The sequence below is a fragment of the Zootoca vivipara genome, chromosome 6 (genome assembly GCF_963506605.1).
Source record: "Zootoca vivipara chromosome 6, rZooViv1.1, whole genome shotgun sequence".
NCBI classification, from domain to species: Eukaryota; Metazoa; Chordata; class Lepidosauria; order Squamata; family Lacertidae; genus Zootoca; species Zootoca vivipara.
The window spans coordinates 25,472,909-25,487,876 of NC_083281.1; the positions used below are offsets into that span (position 1 = coordinate 25,472,909).

Here is a 14,968-nt window from a genome sequence, read left to right on the forward strand (position 1 = left end):
ACCCATTTTTTGTTCTAGTTTCTGCCTTCTTTCTCAACACAGGAAACAGCACATCAGAGGATGGTCCCCTGCAGTGTGCAATTGGCTGCATTTCCATACAAATATATAGGGCTTTTCATCTTCTGCTTCCCTCCCCTCTCTCCCCTGCCTACTTATAATTCTCCACAGATGGGTTATCTGGTGCAGAATTTGAATGCCAGTGAATCTCAGCTTGTAGGCTGTCTTGTTTCCCCCTTTTTACTGCTATCTGATCGCTGCTGCAGAAATGGACGGGGCTGACATATATTAGGCGCACTGGAGGAAAAATAGGGGCGTAGAGGCGTCGTTGCAACATCTCGTCCCTCAGGCCACCGACGAGGCGGTCACGAAGCATGTTCTCCAACTCTGAGAAGTTGCATAACCGGGCGGCTTGGCGGAGGGAGGTCACAAACCCAGTTATGGTTTCCCCCGGGGCTTGCCGCTTTGCGTAGAAGGCATTTCGGCAAGCTACCACCGAGGGCTGTGGTGAAAAGTGCTCCTTCAGCCGTTCCATTATTGTTTTGTAAGAGACGGTAGCGACATCTCTAGGTGCAAGGAGAGCCCGGGCGATTTCAAACGTCTCCTCTCCACAGACGCTGAAGAATGTCGCCCTCTTCATGGCATCGTTGGTGACTTCTTTCGCTTGCAGGAGGAAGTTGAAACGGGCGGCGTACCCTTCCCAGTCTCCTGATGCTGGTTTGAATGGCAAGAAGCTGCTGTCGGTTGCCATTCTGGGTTCCTTGGGTCCTGGAGCTGAAGCCTGGATGCACGGTGCGATGCAGCGGTGCAGCAGGTGGCGGTGCTGCGGTGCAGTGCGTGGTGGCGGTCAGCTCAGTAGGATCCCACCTTCGTCGCCAGTGAAATATACTCGGAGTCGAGAGTGAATTTCATGCTCTTTATTCAGCTCATATTCATCAAGGAGAAGAAGAGAAGACGAATGGCTCTTTTCCCAAAACCATCTGCTTATATACATTATTTACACAATGGGCCTTGCGTGATTGGCTACTTCAGGGCTACACCTGTGGGCCAATTATATTGTGGATTGACTTCTGCCTGCAGCCTGATTGGCTGCTCCTACAGGCCAATCAGGTAGCAGATTCACTTCTGCCAGCCGCCTGATTGGCTGCTCCAGCAGGCCAATCAGGTTGCGGATTCACTTCCACCTGGAGTTGGATTGGGTAGCTCCCGCTGATTCTGAACCCTATTGTTCTAGGATTCAGCTCAGTACATAACACCCCTCCCCTCTAAGTTCCAGTCCTGCCCGGGAAGTTGCATTCGTAGTCCTCAAGATCTGCTGGCCGCCTCCGTGTGCGCTGTGGCCTGGGGTGTTCCTTGGTCAGGGGTTCTGGTTCTGGCTCGTGTTCCGAGACTGCTGGCTGTGCCGGGGCTGTCTGGTCTGGCGCCACTGAACCACTAGGTTGTGACTCTGGTTCCGGTGTCCTTCCAGCCTCGGGGCGCCCCTCTGTGCCTACTGCTTCTGCTTCCCCTGCCCACCCCTCTCGCTCTACAGGCCTCACTGCCCTGCTGTCCCCTTGGGACCCCTCTGTCCCGCTCTCCTCCCGGGTTCCTCCTGGGAATCGTCGCCGTAGCTGGTCGCAGTGGCGGCGCCAACATTGCCCCCCTTCTGTTAGTACCTCGTACGACACGGGACCGGTCACCTTGGTGACTGTGGCGGGTACCCATGCTGGGCCTGCCCCAAAATTCTTTGCATACACTGGGTCCTGGGCCACAAATGTCCGGGGGTTCCTGCCTTTCCCCACCACTACCTCATCCTGAGCTCTGTCGGGGTGAAGTCGGTCCAGTCTAGTTGCAAGGCGCCGGCCCATGAGTAGTTCAGCTGGGCTCCGGCCCGTCGTTGTGCTTGGGGTGCTGTGCTGTGCTAGAAGAAATGCGGCAAGGCGGTATTCCCAGTCCCCTTGTGTCATGCGGCGGAGGCTGTCCTTGGTGGTCCGCACCATGCGCTCCGCTTGGCCATTGGTGGCAGGGTGGAATGGTGCTGAGCGGATGTGGCGGATGGCGTTCTGCGCTGTGAAGGTCTGGAACTCCTCTGACGTGAATGCGGTTCCATTGTCCGAGACGAGGGTGTCAGGGAGCCCGTGGGTTGCAAACAGCTTACGTAGTACCCGGATGGCTGCCGCCGTAGAAGTGGACGGTACCAGTGCGACCTCCAGCCATTTGGTGTAGGAATCCACCACTATGAAGAATGTTTTTCCCTGGAAGGGGCCAGCGAAGTCCACGTGCAAGCGTGACCATGGATGTCGGGCGGACTCCCAGGGCTGGACTGGGGCCCTTGGGGGATCCGGGCGGGATTCTTGGCAGGTCTGGCAGTGTTGGACCCAGGCCTCTATCTCTCTGTCAATCCCCGGCCACCACACATAACTCCTGGCAAGGGCCTTCATCCTCACTACCCCTGGGTGTGTCTCGTGTAGGGCTGTGAGGACCCTTTTGCGGAGGGGCTGGGGAACAACAACCCTGCTTCCCCATAACAGGCACCCCTTGTGGGCCGACAGTTCATGTTTGCGGTTTGTGTAGCCAGCGAATTCTGGCCCGGGGCTGCTGCTGGGCCATCCTCGCCACACCCAGTCCAGGACCCGGGAGATGACCCTATCTTTTGTGGAATGGTGCGCAACTTCTTGTGCCTGAATGGGTCGGTCGGGAAGCAGCTCCAGGGTCATAACCTCTTGCGCAGGCGCTGGGTCGGGGCCTGTTTCTGGTAGTGGTAGCCTGCTGAGTGCGTCTGCGTGGCCCATCGCCTTCCCAGGGCGGTGGATTAGTGCATACTGGTAGCCGGCAAGGAAAATTGACCACCTGAGGACACGTGGAGACAACACTTGGGGGGTCTGCTTCTCGGGGGCAAACAGGCCAAGCAACGGCTTGTGGTCAGTCACTATGGTAAAGGGCCGCCCGTACAAGAAATCATGGAATTTTTTTACGCCCTTCACGATTGCCAGACCCTCCTTGTCAATCTGTGAGTAGTTTCGTTCGGCTGCAGCAAGCGTCTGGGAGAAGTATGCCACCGGCACCTCTCTTCCATCCGGGAGTTGGTGTCCCAGGACAGCGCCGATGCCATAGGGAGAGGCGTCGCATGCCAGCACCACTGGCAGCCTCTCGTCGAAGTGTGCCAAGACCGAGTTCGAGACGAGCAAGTCCTTGACTGCCTGGAATGCGGCCCTTTGTCGCTGGCCCCACACCCAAGGGGCCCTTTTATCTAGGAGTCTGTGTAGGGGCTCCGCTACCGCTGCCTTATGGGGAAGGAAGGCATGGTAAAAGTTCAATAGTCCCAAGAATGACTGAAGTTCGGGCTTGCTCTTGGGCGCTGGGGCCTCACAAATGGCCCGTACCTTGTCACCGGTTGGATGGACCCCTTCTGCGTCCACCTTAAATCCCAGAAAGTCCACCTGCGGCACTCCCAGTAAACACTTTTCCCGCTTCACCTTGAGGCCCGCCGTCTGGAAACGGTGCAGGATGGAGCGGAGGCGGTCCTCAAATTCCTCTGGTGTGGGCCCGGCGATCAGTACATCATCGAAGAAGGGGGTGACGCCAGGAATCCCTTTAAGGAGAGAGTCCATTAGATTCTGGAATATGCCTGGTGCCACGCTAACGCCAAATTGCAGCCGCTTTACTCTGAATGCCCCTCTGTGCGTCACAATCGTCTGAGCCTCTGCTGTGGCTTCGTCCACAGGCAACTGTTGATACGCTTGGGCCAAGTCCAGTTTGCCAAAGATTTTTGACCCAGCCAGGGTGGCGAGGACATGGCTGACCACTGGCACTGGGTATGCATGGGCCGTGAGAGCCTTGTTTATGGTGCATTTGTAGTCTGCACAGATGCGGACCGAACCGTTAGGCTTGACGGGTGTGACAATTGGAGTTTCCCAGGGGGCGTTGGGCACCGGCTCCAGCACTCCTTGCTCCACGAGCCGGTCCAATTCCTCGTCTATGCGGGGTTTCAGGGCGAACGGGACCCGGCGGGCCTTGTGCCTGATGGGTCGTACAGCGGGGTCTAGCTGTAGGGCAATGGGGGGTCCTGTATATCGTCCCAATGCCCCATCGAAAACCCCTGGAAACTCTTTGCATATGGCGTCCACGTCCACTTGTAAGCTAGTGCGGTTCACCCCGGTAACGGCTAGCCCCAGAGGTCCAAACCATGCCAGTCCCAGTAAGCTAACGTAGGGGCCCTTAACTACCAGCAAGTCCAATTGTTGCTTTCGCCCTCGATATTGCACCCTGAAGGTCCCCACCCCCATTGTAGGGACCTTACGTTTCTGGAAGTCCCGGAGGGTGAATGGGGCCGGCCTTAGTTTGGGACCCCCATTAGGGCACAGTTCCCTTAATGTTCGGGCCGAGATTATGGATAGAGTTGAACCCGTGTCCAGCTCCATGCGGCATGGGGCTCCCTCTATCTGTACCTCTATATAAATTTTCTCTGTGCTGGGATGGGGCAACTGGAATACCTGGTAGTCCGTGATCTCCGTCGAGTTGCCTTGGTGCATGGTGCCGTGTGACCTGGGGCTCCTGGGTCGGTCATCTGATGCTTGTCGACGGGTGAGTCGAGCCCGACACACCCGGGCGATGTGTCCCAATTTTCTGCACTGCCTGCACTCTGCGTTGCGGAAACGACAGGTCCTCCTCTCGTGGTTCTCCCCGCAGCTTGCACAGTTCCCTCCTTCTCGTCGAGGCTGCTGTGGTGTGTGTGCTGCTTGAGTGCGCCGCTGTACTCGGTGTACTTCCTCCCTGTCAGATTCGGATTCGTCGGTGAGGTCTTCGTTGTAGACCCTCGGTTGGGATGGCGGGGCCGGTCGTGCCTCTTGCGTTGACCTCTCGGCGGCTTCGGTTGCCAGGGCTTCCTCCAGAGCAATCTGGAACGTGAGGTCTTTTTTGGCGTAGAGGCGTCGTTGCAACATCTCGTCCCTCAGGCCACCGACGAGGCGGTCACGAAGCATGTTCTCCAACTCTGAGAAGTTGCATAACCGGGCGGCTTGGCGGAGGGAGGTCACAAACCCAGTTATGGTTTCCCCCGGGGCTTGCCGCTTTGCGTAGAAGGCATTTCGGCAAGCTACCACCGAGGGCTGTGGTGAAAAGTGCTCCTTCAGCCGTTCCATTATTGTTTTGTAAGAGACGGTAGCGACATCTCTAGGTGCAAGGAGAGCCCGGGCGATTTCAAACGTCTCCTCTCCACAGACGCTGAAGAATGTCGCCCTCTTCATGGCATCGTTGGTGACTTCTTTCGCTTGCAGGAGGAAGTTGAAACGGGCGGCGTACCCTTCCCAGTCTCCTGATGCTGGTTTGAATGGCAAGAAGCTGCTGTCGGTTGCCATTCTGGGTTCCTTGGGTCCTGGAGCTGAAGCCTGGATGCACGGTGCGATGCAGCGGTGCAGCAGGTGGCGGTGCTGCGGTGCAGTGCGTGGTGGCGGTCAGCTCAGTAGGATCCCACCTTCGTCGCCAGTGAAATATACTCGGAGTCGAGAGTGAATTTCATGCTCTTTATTCAGCTCATATTCATCAAGGAGAAGAAGAGAAGACGAATGGCTCTTTTCCCAAAACCATCTGCTTATATACATTATTTACACAATGGGCCTTGCGTGATTGGCTACTTCAGGGCTACACCTGTGGGCCAATTATATTGTGGATTGACTTCTGCCTGCAGCCTGATTGGCTGCTCCTACAGGCCAATCAGGTAGCAGATTCACTTCTGCCAGCCGCCTGATTGGCTGCTCCAGCAGGCCAATCAGGTTGCGGATTCACTTCCACCTGGAGTTGGATTGGGTAGCTCCCGCTGATTCTGAACCCTATTGTTCTAGGATTCAGCTCAGTACATAACAGTTTTATACACACACAGACACACACACAAAAAGCTGGGCAACCTTTGCAAATTATTGGATCGGTCTGGAGGAGACAGTAGATCTGGATCTGCTGGCAGATCTCTGAGTGATTTGCAAGGATTTCTTACGCTCGCTTGTTTAACAGTGGTAACAACAAAAGGACTCTCCTCCACCAGCCCAATATTCTATGATGTTGCATTTATATCCTTTTTCTCCAGGGAGCCCAAGGTGGTGCACATGGTTCTGTCCGTCCTCATTTAATCAGTACAACAACCCTGTGAGGTAGGTTAGGCTGAGAGGAACTGACTGATCCAAGGTCACCCAATGAGCTTCATGGCCAAGTGGGGATTTGAACCCTGGTCTCCCCGGTTCTAGCCTGACATTCTAACCACTACATCACATGGGCTCACAAATTATACTGCTCAAGTGACAAATACCGGTATGTTTGGGGAAGGGCTGTAGGTTGGTGGTAGAGCATCTCCTTTGCATGCCAGATTAAATCCCCAGCATCTTTGGGAATGACTGTCTAGAACCCTGGAGTGCTGCTGCCAATCAGGGTAGACAGTACTGATCTAGATGGACCAATGGCCTGGCTCACAGGAAGCTTCCTGTGTTCCTATGTCTGATGGGGGAAGGAGCATAGCTCAGGGACAGAGCATCTGTTTTGCATGCAGAAGGTCCCAAGTTCAATCCTCAACACCTCCAGGTAGAGACTGAGAACCACTCTCTGTCTAAAATCCTGTAGAGCAGGCATCCACAAACTGCGGCCCTCCAGATGTTTTGGCCTACAACTCCCATGATCCCTAGCTAACAGGACCAGTGGTCGGGGAAGATGGGAATTGTAGTCCAAAACATCTGGAGGGCCGAAGTTTGGGGATGCCTGCTGTAGAGGCACTGCCGGCCAGTGTAGACGATACTGAGCTATATGGAACAATTGCCAACCTAGCGGTTCAAGAGCATACCAGTGCAAGTAGATAAATAGGTACTGCTGTGGTGGGAAGGTAAACGGCATTTCCATGCACTCTGGTTTCCCGTTGCGCCAGAAGCAGTTTAGTCATGACCTGGAAAGCTGTCTGTGGACAAACGCCAGTTCCCTCGGCTTGAAATTTGGCTGGACTTAACCATTCAAGGGTCCTTCACCTTACGTACGGTATATGGACCAGTGGTCTGGCATAATAATGTTCCTATGAAGTAACCAGAAGAGGATTTTTATGAAGAAGGGCTGTCAGCCCCATTCTGTTCTTGAACTCAGAACAAATCCATTATTTCTAAGTGTATGACTTTTGCACCAGGCTCTAGGGCTGGGCGATATTTGGTTTTCAACATTGTGATATACCAATATGCCAATATATCACAATGCCTGAAATAAGGATGGAGCTAATGTTATTTCCATTGGGACCCAGGTGGCACTGTGGTTAAACCACTGAGCCTAGGGCTTGCTGATCAGAAGGTCGGCGGTTCGAATCCCTGTGACAGGGTGAGCTCCCGTTGCTTGGTCCCAGCTCCTGCCAACCTAGCAGTTCGAAAGCACGTCAAAATGCAAGTAGATAAATAGGAACCGCTACAGCGGGAAGGTAAACGGCGTTTCCATGTGCTGCTCTGGTTTGCCAGAAGCGGCTTTGTCATGCTGGCCACATGACCTGGAAGCTATACGCCGGCTCCCTCGGCCAATAATGCGAGATGAGCGCGCAACCCCAGAGTCGGTCACGACTGGACCTAATGGTCAGGGGTCCCTTTACCTTTTAATGTTATTTCCACTTAATGGTCTTATGCCCTCCACCTTCTCTTAAGGTGGCAATGTGTGTATCTTCATGTATTTCAAAATGCTCCAAAGTCCTGATGGCACCACTGCAAATGGTATTGACCTCAATGCGTGCTTAATATTTTATACAATGAGGAATGGTTATATGGATATTATTTTTGCACATGATAAGAATGAGTCTTGTATGGCATCTTTAAGACTAAGAGATGCATTGCAGCATAAGCTTTTGCAGACTAGAGCCTAATTAATCATCCACGGTTGACAAATATTTATTCACATAAGCATTATTTATCGTTTACCGGTAGTTATTTGCCTAATGCATTTTATTCCATTATTTCAGTGCCTGCCCCCAAGAAAAGTCTTGCAAAGCCACTCACAAATGTCATTGATAAGATAGCTCTTGCCTTCAAGCTTACAATCTTAAAGGACATGACATAAAAGAAAAAAAGGATTGGGAGGGAGGAGGAAGAACTCAGACTCAGGCACTATTACTTAAATTACAGAGTTCTTGTAATGACCAGCTGAAAAGAAGAGGAGGGACCAAACATTGCTGGTCTTTCAGCATAGCTGACAGAGAAACCCTGCAATTCAATCTCTTTTGGGATGGGGATGCTAGTATCATGAATGGTGATGAAACCTAAGAAGAAGATACCTTCTTCGTATCTGAAGAAGTGTGCATGCACACCATAGCTCATACCAATGACAAACTTAGTTGGTCTCTAAGGTGCTACTGGAAGGAATTTTTTTTATTTTTTTGTTTCGACTATGTCAGACCAACACGGCTACATACCTGTAACTAAGAAGAAGAGTTCATGACAATTTGCATATAAGATTAACACACTGGCCGGTCATTGAAGCAAAAATTGGTGACAATTCAACTCTCCCTAGCTTGCTGTGCTAATAATTTAACTGTGAGCAAGAAAGTCCCCAGTTCCAATTGTTCTCCAGTTATAAATACACTCTTTGCAGCAGGCCGTTACCCATCTGCCTCAGTAAAGGGAACAAAATAGACTTCTCTTCTAATATAGGGAAGTTCATATACAGTATAGTTCCTATATTGCAAGTAAGGGTTGCTGGCTGCTAAGGATATTGTTTTGAGTTTTTTGGGTGTGGGTTCAGCTGAATGCCTGGGCCACCTTCCAGTTGTCACAGCCAAGCTAGTTTCCTGGTGAAGTGATAACCTAGGTAATGGGCCATTAAGGGAACAAAGGAAGGGGCTCTGTGCGAGACAGAAAATGGGTAGGGCCCCCTCTCTCAACTTGCAGGGAGGACAAAAGGTGAGAGTTGAGAATTGAGTGATGTGAGCTAGAAGCAGAAAAGCAACAGGCTGGGAAGCCAGAGAATCAGAGCAATATTGGGTTTCTGATTGAATCCAAGGCTGCAGCTATGGGGAAAACCAGACTCTCTTGGGGTTTTATGTTTTGAACCCCTCCACCGTAGACTCAGGTTATATATATGCTGGGGTTGCCATGTGTCCTCTTATTCCAAGACACATCCTCTTTTTCAGGGGTAAAATTTCTGTGGGTGGATTTTTAAAATTTGCCAAAATGTCTCTGGCTTTCCTTTCTGGATGAGACATAGACATAACTAGTGGTTGAACTAGTGGCCTTTCTCTTCTTTTCTCCTGTCCCCTCCCTCAGCAATATATCACAGCTTCTATATCCTACATATAGTAGGGGTATTTAAAATGACAGTCGTCATAGCTTCCTCATTTTTGCTCTTCAGAATATGGCAACCCTAAAAACCATCTATCATAAAGACACTGCAGTCTCCGCTGTGCCTCATTCCAAAGGAAACATGAACCCCGAATAAGTGCCCAGAACCCCAGGAATCTCGCCCTGCTCAGTGGTTGTGCATCAATGTGATAACATACACAACAACTTTGTAATCCATGACTCAGCACTTTATACAGTGGCTAAGACTGCACTTCTAAACACAGTTCCTAGTAAGAAGTGCCTGCCTTCTGTGGCAATGCCTCAGATTGCACTGTGTTATTGCGGATTATCCAAAAATCCAAACTCTGCAAAAACCTGAAATACTTTGCATTAAGACAAAAGCATGCAATCTGGTTCCTTTCATGGAAAGGACCCTTCATTGGTGTAAAGGGAAGGGAATACAGAGATCCCCCTCCCATCATCAAGAGCAGCTCCTCCAATAGCAGCAATGCCAGCGGGGAGGGGTCCAGTGAGGAAGGAGGAAGAGGGATGCAGGGCTCCGGCAACACAGAAGAGCCCCTGCTCCACATGAGGGAGGAAGAAAGAGAGGGGGGAAAGGGGGAGAAGGAAAACATGGAGCACAGGCCCCTTTTTCCTCCAGTTCCGGAATTACGCAGGAGAAGGTGGGGAAGAAGGTTTGGCGTCCCAAGACTCTTATGCTGGAAGAAGACGAGGGGCGCGCCATTCCCGGATTCTGGCTCGGACTAAGCAGACATGTTTCTGCACCCCCATTTCACTGTAAATAGACTGCACTAAATAAAACTGTCTAAAGACAAGAATGTGGAGCGTCGTTACTCTAGAGTAGTCACAACAACAGCCTCTGACAATTGGTCTACTGTTCTCTCTCCTAGGATGCTGTAGCATCCAGTCAGGTGAGGTGGGAAAAGGCCCACCTGTTTGTCTCTACGGCAACAGGGCAACCTGTTTGGATATGTAAATGGTTGTACTTAACTGGCCAGCTCACACCATTATATTACGAAAAGACTAATATGAGTGGTATAGCAGGTTTCCTCTTAAAGATTTTAACTTTGGAAGGGACCCATGGGGATCATACAGGTGGATCCCTCAAACCGACAATACTATTTTCTTCTGTAAAATTTAGGAGGCTGTGGACAACTGACTATCAAATCTGCATTCTGGATGCAAATCTACACTAAAAATGCCACCCCCCTCAGCCATTGATTTCCAAGCTCTTTATCTCTGTTGATCAAAGCAGCTCTTGCTCAACGAGGCTTTCTCCCTCAATCTTCCCATTGCAGAAAGGATTACTGTCACTGTCACCACCTTCCCCACAAAGGGGAAGAGAAAATCTAATTTGAATAACCAGCAGAAGTTGCTGAAATCCCTCACATCGAAGTTTTTCACACCATAAACAAGACAGTTCCCAGAGGAACATCTGTTTGAGGAACTGAGAATTCAGCAGTTGGCCTTAACTTTCTCTTGCACCTGAATATCTAACAGTATTTTTACTAGGGTTGGCATACATCCAGGAATCCAGTTGTCTCTAGTAGTTGTCTGGGCGGGAATCTGTAAAATGTCTGGGAAAATATGGATGTATGGCAGCCCATGCTGCTTTTGCCGATGCTTCATAAAAATAGCTCTGGAGCAGAACTAGAAAAAGCTCAACAACTTTGGCCAAAAATACCCCCGTTTGAAATATGGCAACCCTAATTTTTACAAAAAGCAGAATGTTGTTTGTTTCCAGAATACGCAAGAAGTGGGGAAACCACTTCTGAGTCTGGTTTCCTTGCAGCTTTATAAGCACAATGTTTTTCTTTAAGTCAGGAGTGGAGGAAACTTTTCCAGCTCAAGGGCCACCTTACCTTTTGGGTAGCCTTCCAAGGGCCACATGCCAGTGCTGAGTAGGGCCAGAGCTAAAGTGGGTGGTAAACTAGGCTGGTTTCCACCCCCACCCCCCACTGACCTCCATGCCAGCAAGCAAGAGGCATTATTGTGCATTCCAGCCAGGAAAACAGACTCAAGGAGGGTGCAAATCAAGGAGGGAGAGGGGTGTGGCCTGGGCAAAGGGGGTGTGGCTAAGGAGGGGCTTGGTTTGGGGAGAGTTCCAGGAGTGAACCAGGGAGGCATAGATGGCCTCATTTGGCCCCTGGGCTTGAGGTTCCCCACACCTGGCTTGGGATAGTGAAATATGATTATTTATTTCTTATTAATTGCCTTCTGCAATACAACAAAAAGCACCTGAAGAAAACAGTTAGAAAAAGCATGGCAAAGAACAGGAAGCAAATGGGAAAACAATAAATGGGCATGTAAGGGGTGCTAGTGTCTAAATCAGGCACCCCCAAACTCGGCCCTCCAGATGTTTTGGGACTACAATTCCTATCATCCCTGTCCACTGGTCCTGTTAGCTAGGGCTTATGGGAGTTGTAGTCCCAAAACATCTGGAGGGTCGAGTTTGGGGATGCCTGGGAATTGATTGTTATCGTGCCTGGGGGCTCCTACCAGCAGGACCTGCTGAGCTGGGGGCTGAGGACGAAGTAAGTTCATGGCGCTGGGGTCCTGCCAGCCGGACTTCTGAGGTTTGCAACGGGCAGGTTGCAACGGGCAGGTTTGCAACGGGCAGGTGGGTTTCATGGTCACGCTCCTTGCTTTCAGTGGAACTGGCACAGTTTTTAAAACGGAAGATAAAACAAAACACCTCTCTCTGTAAGGAACTTTCCCCTGTGCTCAATTTGCAAATAAAACAGGAACTGAACCAAGCAAAAGAGATAAGCCTACAGGAGTCTCTCACTCTCTCTAGTCACATGGACTTTCCCCTTCCAAGCAGATGCCCCTGGAATGTTCAAGTAACAAGTTGTTCAGGTAAGTGGTTTGTTTGTTTCATCTACAGCCCACCTTTCCCCCCCAAGGAGCTCAAGACGGCATACACGGTTCCCCCCTCCCCCTTTCATCCCCTCAACAACCCTGCGAGGTAGACGTGGTTAAGAGGCAGCGCTTAGAGCACGGTCCCCCAGTGAGATTTGTGGCTGAATGGGGACTTGAACCCCGGGTTCCTAAAAATCCAGCACTCTAACCACTGCCTGCCCTGTGGAATGCCCTCCTGTCAGATGTCAATGAGATACTGTAAATAACTGCAACTTTTAGAAGACAGCCCTGCATGGGGAAGTTCTTAACCTTGGATGTTTTATTATATATATTTTTATAGTTGGGTAACAATTGGCAGAGCAGACTGCAAGGTGAAATGGTGCCACCCCAAATTCCTACCTCGACTGGAAGAGGATTTGGGCAGGTGAAGGGAGGAACAGGGCCTCCTCTCGCTTGCATTCAGAGTTAGGGATGTCATGGCCCACCCACCCCCATCTTTTTCAACCCATCCAAAATTCAGCCCCACAGATCTGAAGAAGCAGATATGTCACCTTCACCCAGACCATTGGTTGTGTGGGCATCTTCTCGCCTGCTGCATTGCTGTTCTTGTTGCTGTTTTGATACTGTCTTTATTGGTTAGTTTCGTGGTTTTGCTTCATGATGCCAATATGCCTCATGCCTGTTTTCATTGTGGCACTTTTGAATTCTGCTCTGGCAGTGCTTTTTCTCTGGAGGTACTCAGTACTGACACCTTTTTTTTCCCTAGAAAAACCCCCCACTGGTTAAAAAAGTGGCACTTCATGGTGAGTACCGGTACTGTTTTTCCCAGAAGAAAAACACTGTTCTGGGACCATTCAGTGAAGGTCAGGTTGTAAGATGGGCCAGCAGGGTTGGGTGGGGGAATGCCTAATCCATCCAAGTCAGAAGTGATGGTAAGGAATATGCTGAGTCATGTGTAGAAGGTAACACCCTGCAAACATCTGACTGGTCCCCACTCCTGGACATCACATGGATTGAAATGAAGAATTAGCAGGCATGGGCTTGGCAATTAGGCTGCCCCCATTGTGTGAAGCTGGCGGCAGACAGTTGTCATCCTGGGCCTAAGAGGGGAGCCAACATGACTGCTCAAATAGTTCACTTTTTCCATTAGTGAGCACACTTTGGGTTTGGACAGTTCACCAGCTATAAATCTACCTAACAGTAACCTCATCCAGCATCTTCTCTGCGAGGATATCATGGGGGACTTTGTCAAAAGCCTCACCGAAATCAAGATACACTACATCCACAGCATTCCCCTGGTCCACCAGCCTTGCAACTATCAAAAAAAGAGAGAAAGAAATAAGATTAAGTTGGCATTACTTGATTTTGAGAAACGCACGCTGGGTCTTAGTAATCACAACATATTTTTCTCAGTGCTCACAGACCAACCATTCAATTATCTGTTCTTGGACCTTTTCAGGTATTGACATCAAGCTGGCTGGTTGGTAGTTACCTGTCTTCTTTCCCCCCTTTTTTGATGATGAGGACAATGTCTGTCTGCCTCCAGTCTGCAGGGACCTCACTTGTTCTCTAAGAATTCTCAAAGATTATAGACAGAGGCTCTGAGAATACACCCGCAAGCTCCTTCAGGTCCCTTGGGTGCAGCTCATCAGGCCCTGGAGATTTGAATTCTTTTAAAATAGCTCTGTGTTCACTTACCACTCTCCCTCCCCTATCTTGGGCTGCAGCTCCTTCCCTACATTGTTTATTCTGTTATTGCCAGGTTGGGTGCTGCTTTCCTTTGGGTGAAGACCATACCCTCCAACATTTCTCCGATGAAAATAGGGACATCCCATTGCATAATGATATTTTTACTATTTATACCCCACACATTTTACTAGGTTGCCCCGGCCACTCTGGGCAGCTTCCAACACATATAAAAACATAATAAAATGTTAAACGTTAAAAAAACTTCCTTATACAGGATTGCCTTCAAAAACAGCTCTGGGGGTAGATAACTCCATACCCTCCAACATTTCTCCAATGAAAATAGGGACATCCTAAGGAAAAGTGGGACATTCCGGGATCAAATCAGAAACCAGGATGACTTCTCTAAATTAGGGATGTCCCTAGAAAATAGGGACACTTGGAGGGTCTGGAAGACAGATGCAAAGTAGGTGTTGAGCAGTTTCCTTTGTTGCCCAGCAGCATTTCTCTGTCTTCTGCACACCAAGGAGCTACTACTTGCTTGTTCTTCCTCTTTCTTCAAACATAGCCAGATAAACCTTTTAATACTACTTTTTTACCTCTCTTGCAAGCCTGGGCTCATTCTGGACTTTTTCCCGTCTGGCTTCCCTGCAGCTGTTGGCTGCTTGAGTATATTCTTCCTTCGCTATTCCCCCTTCCTTCCATTTCTTATACATGCCCTTCTTAAATCTCAGCCCCTCTCTCAGCTCCTTATGCATTACCTTTAAGTCAGACTTGGACCAGACCCCCCCCTTCAAAGAGTGGGCTGTCCTCTGTAAAGTAGGGCACATGCTGACCCATTGGTGGATCACGGCACATGACCGGACAGTTGGTCAAAATTGGATGAGTCATGTGGCTTCTCTTTATCCCTGTGTAGAAATCTCAAGGGTCACCTCACTGCTTTCCCCACAGATGCCCACCCTTTTGTCTCAAGCAGGGGACCGCAGGTAGATCCAATTAGACCACCTCTGGTATTTGGACGCAGGGCTCTCTCTCGTGGGCTTGCTGAGCCAGGCCTGGTGGCCTTTGTTATAAGCTTTGTCAGAGGCACTTTGAAGCAGCAAGAGCTGCATTTTGAAACCAGATTTGAGACAGGATTTGCATGC

The 14,968-nt window shown here is 50.2% G+C and overlaps 1 protein-coding gene across 1 annotated transcript; it reads right to left on the reverse strand.

Moving 5' to 3' along the window:
- Nucleotides 1-148: 148 nt before the first annotated feature.
- Nucleotides 149-5,399, reverse strand: LOC132592258 (uncharacterized protein K02A2.6-like). The gene is made up of 2 exons (XM_060275270.1): nucleotides 1,465-5,399; nucleotides 149-257 (listed from the first exon to the last, which is right to left on the reverse strand). The coding sequence occupies exons 1-2, from the start codon at nucleotides 5,331-5,333 to the stop codon at nucleotides 149-151; spliced, it is 3,978 nt and encodes a 1,325-aa protein (XP_060131253.1). The 5' UTR covers nucleotides 5,334-5,399.
- Nucleotides 5,400-14,968: the final 9,569 nt, after the last annotated feature.

Coding starts and splice junctions, on each gene's coding strand:
- LOC132592258 (XM_060275270.1), bottom strand. CDS start 5,333: ATGGCAACCGACAGCAGCTTCTTGCCATTCAAACCAGCATCAGGAGAC. Junction 258..1,464: donor ACAGAGGGGCGCCCCGAGGC/TGGAAGGACACC, acceptor CCATTTCTGCAG/CAGCGATCAGATAGCAGTAA.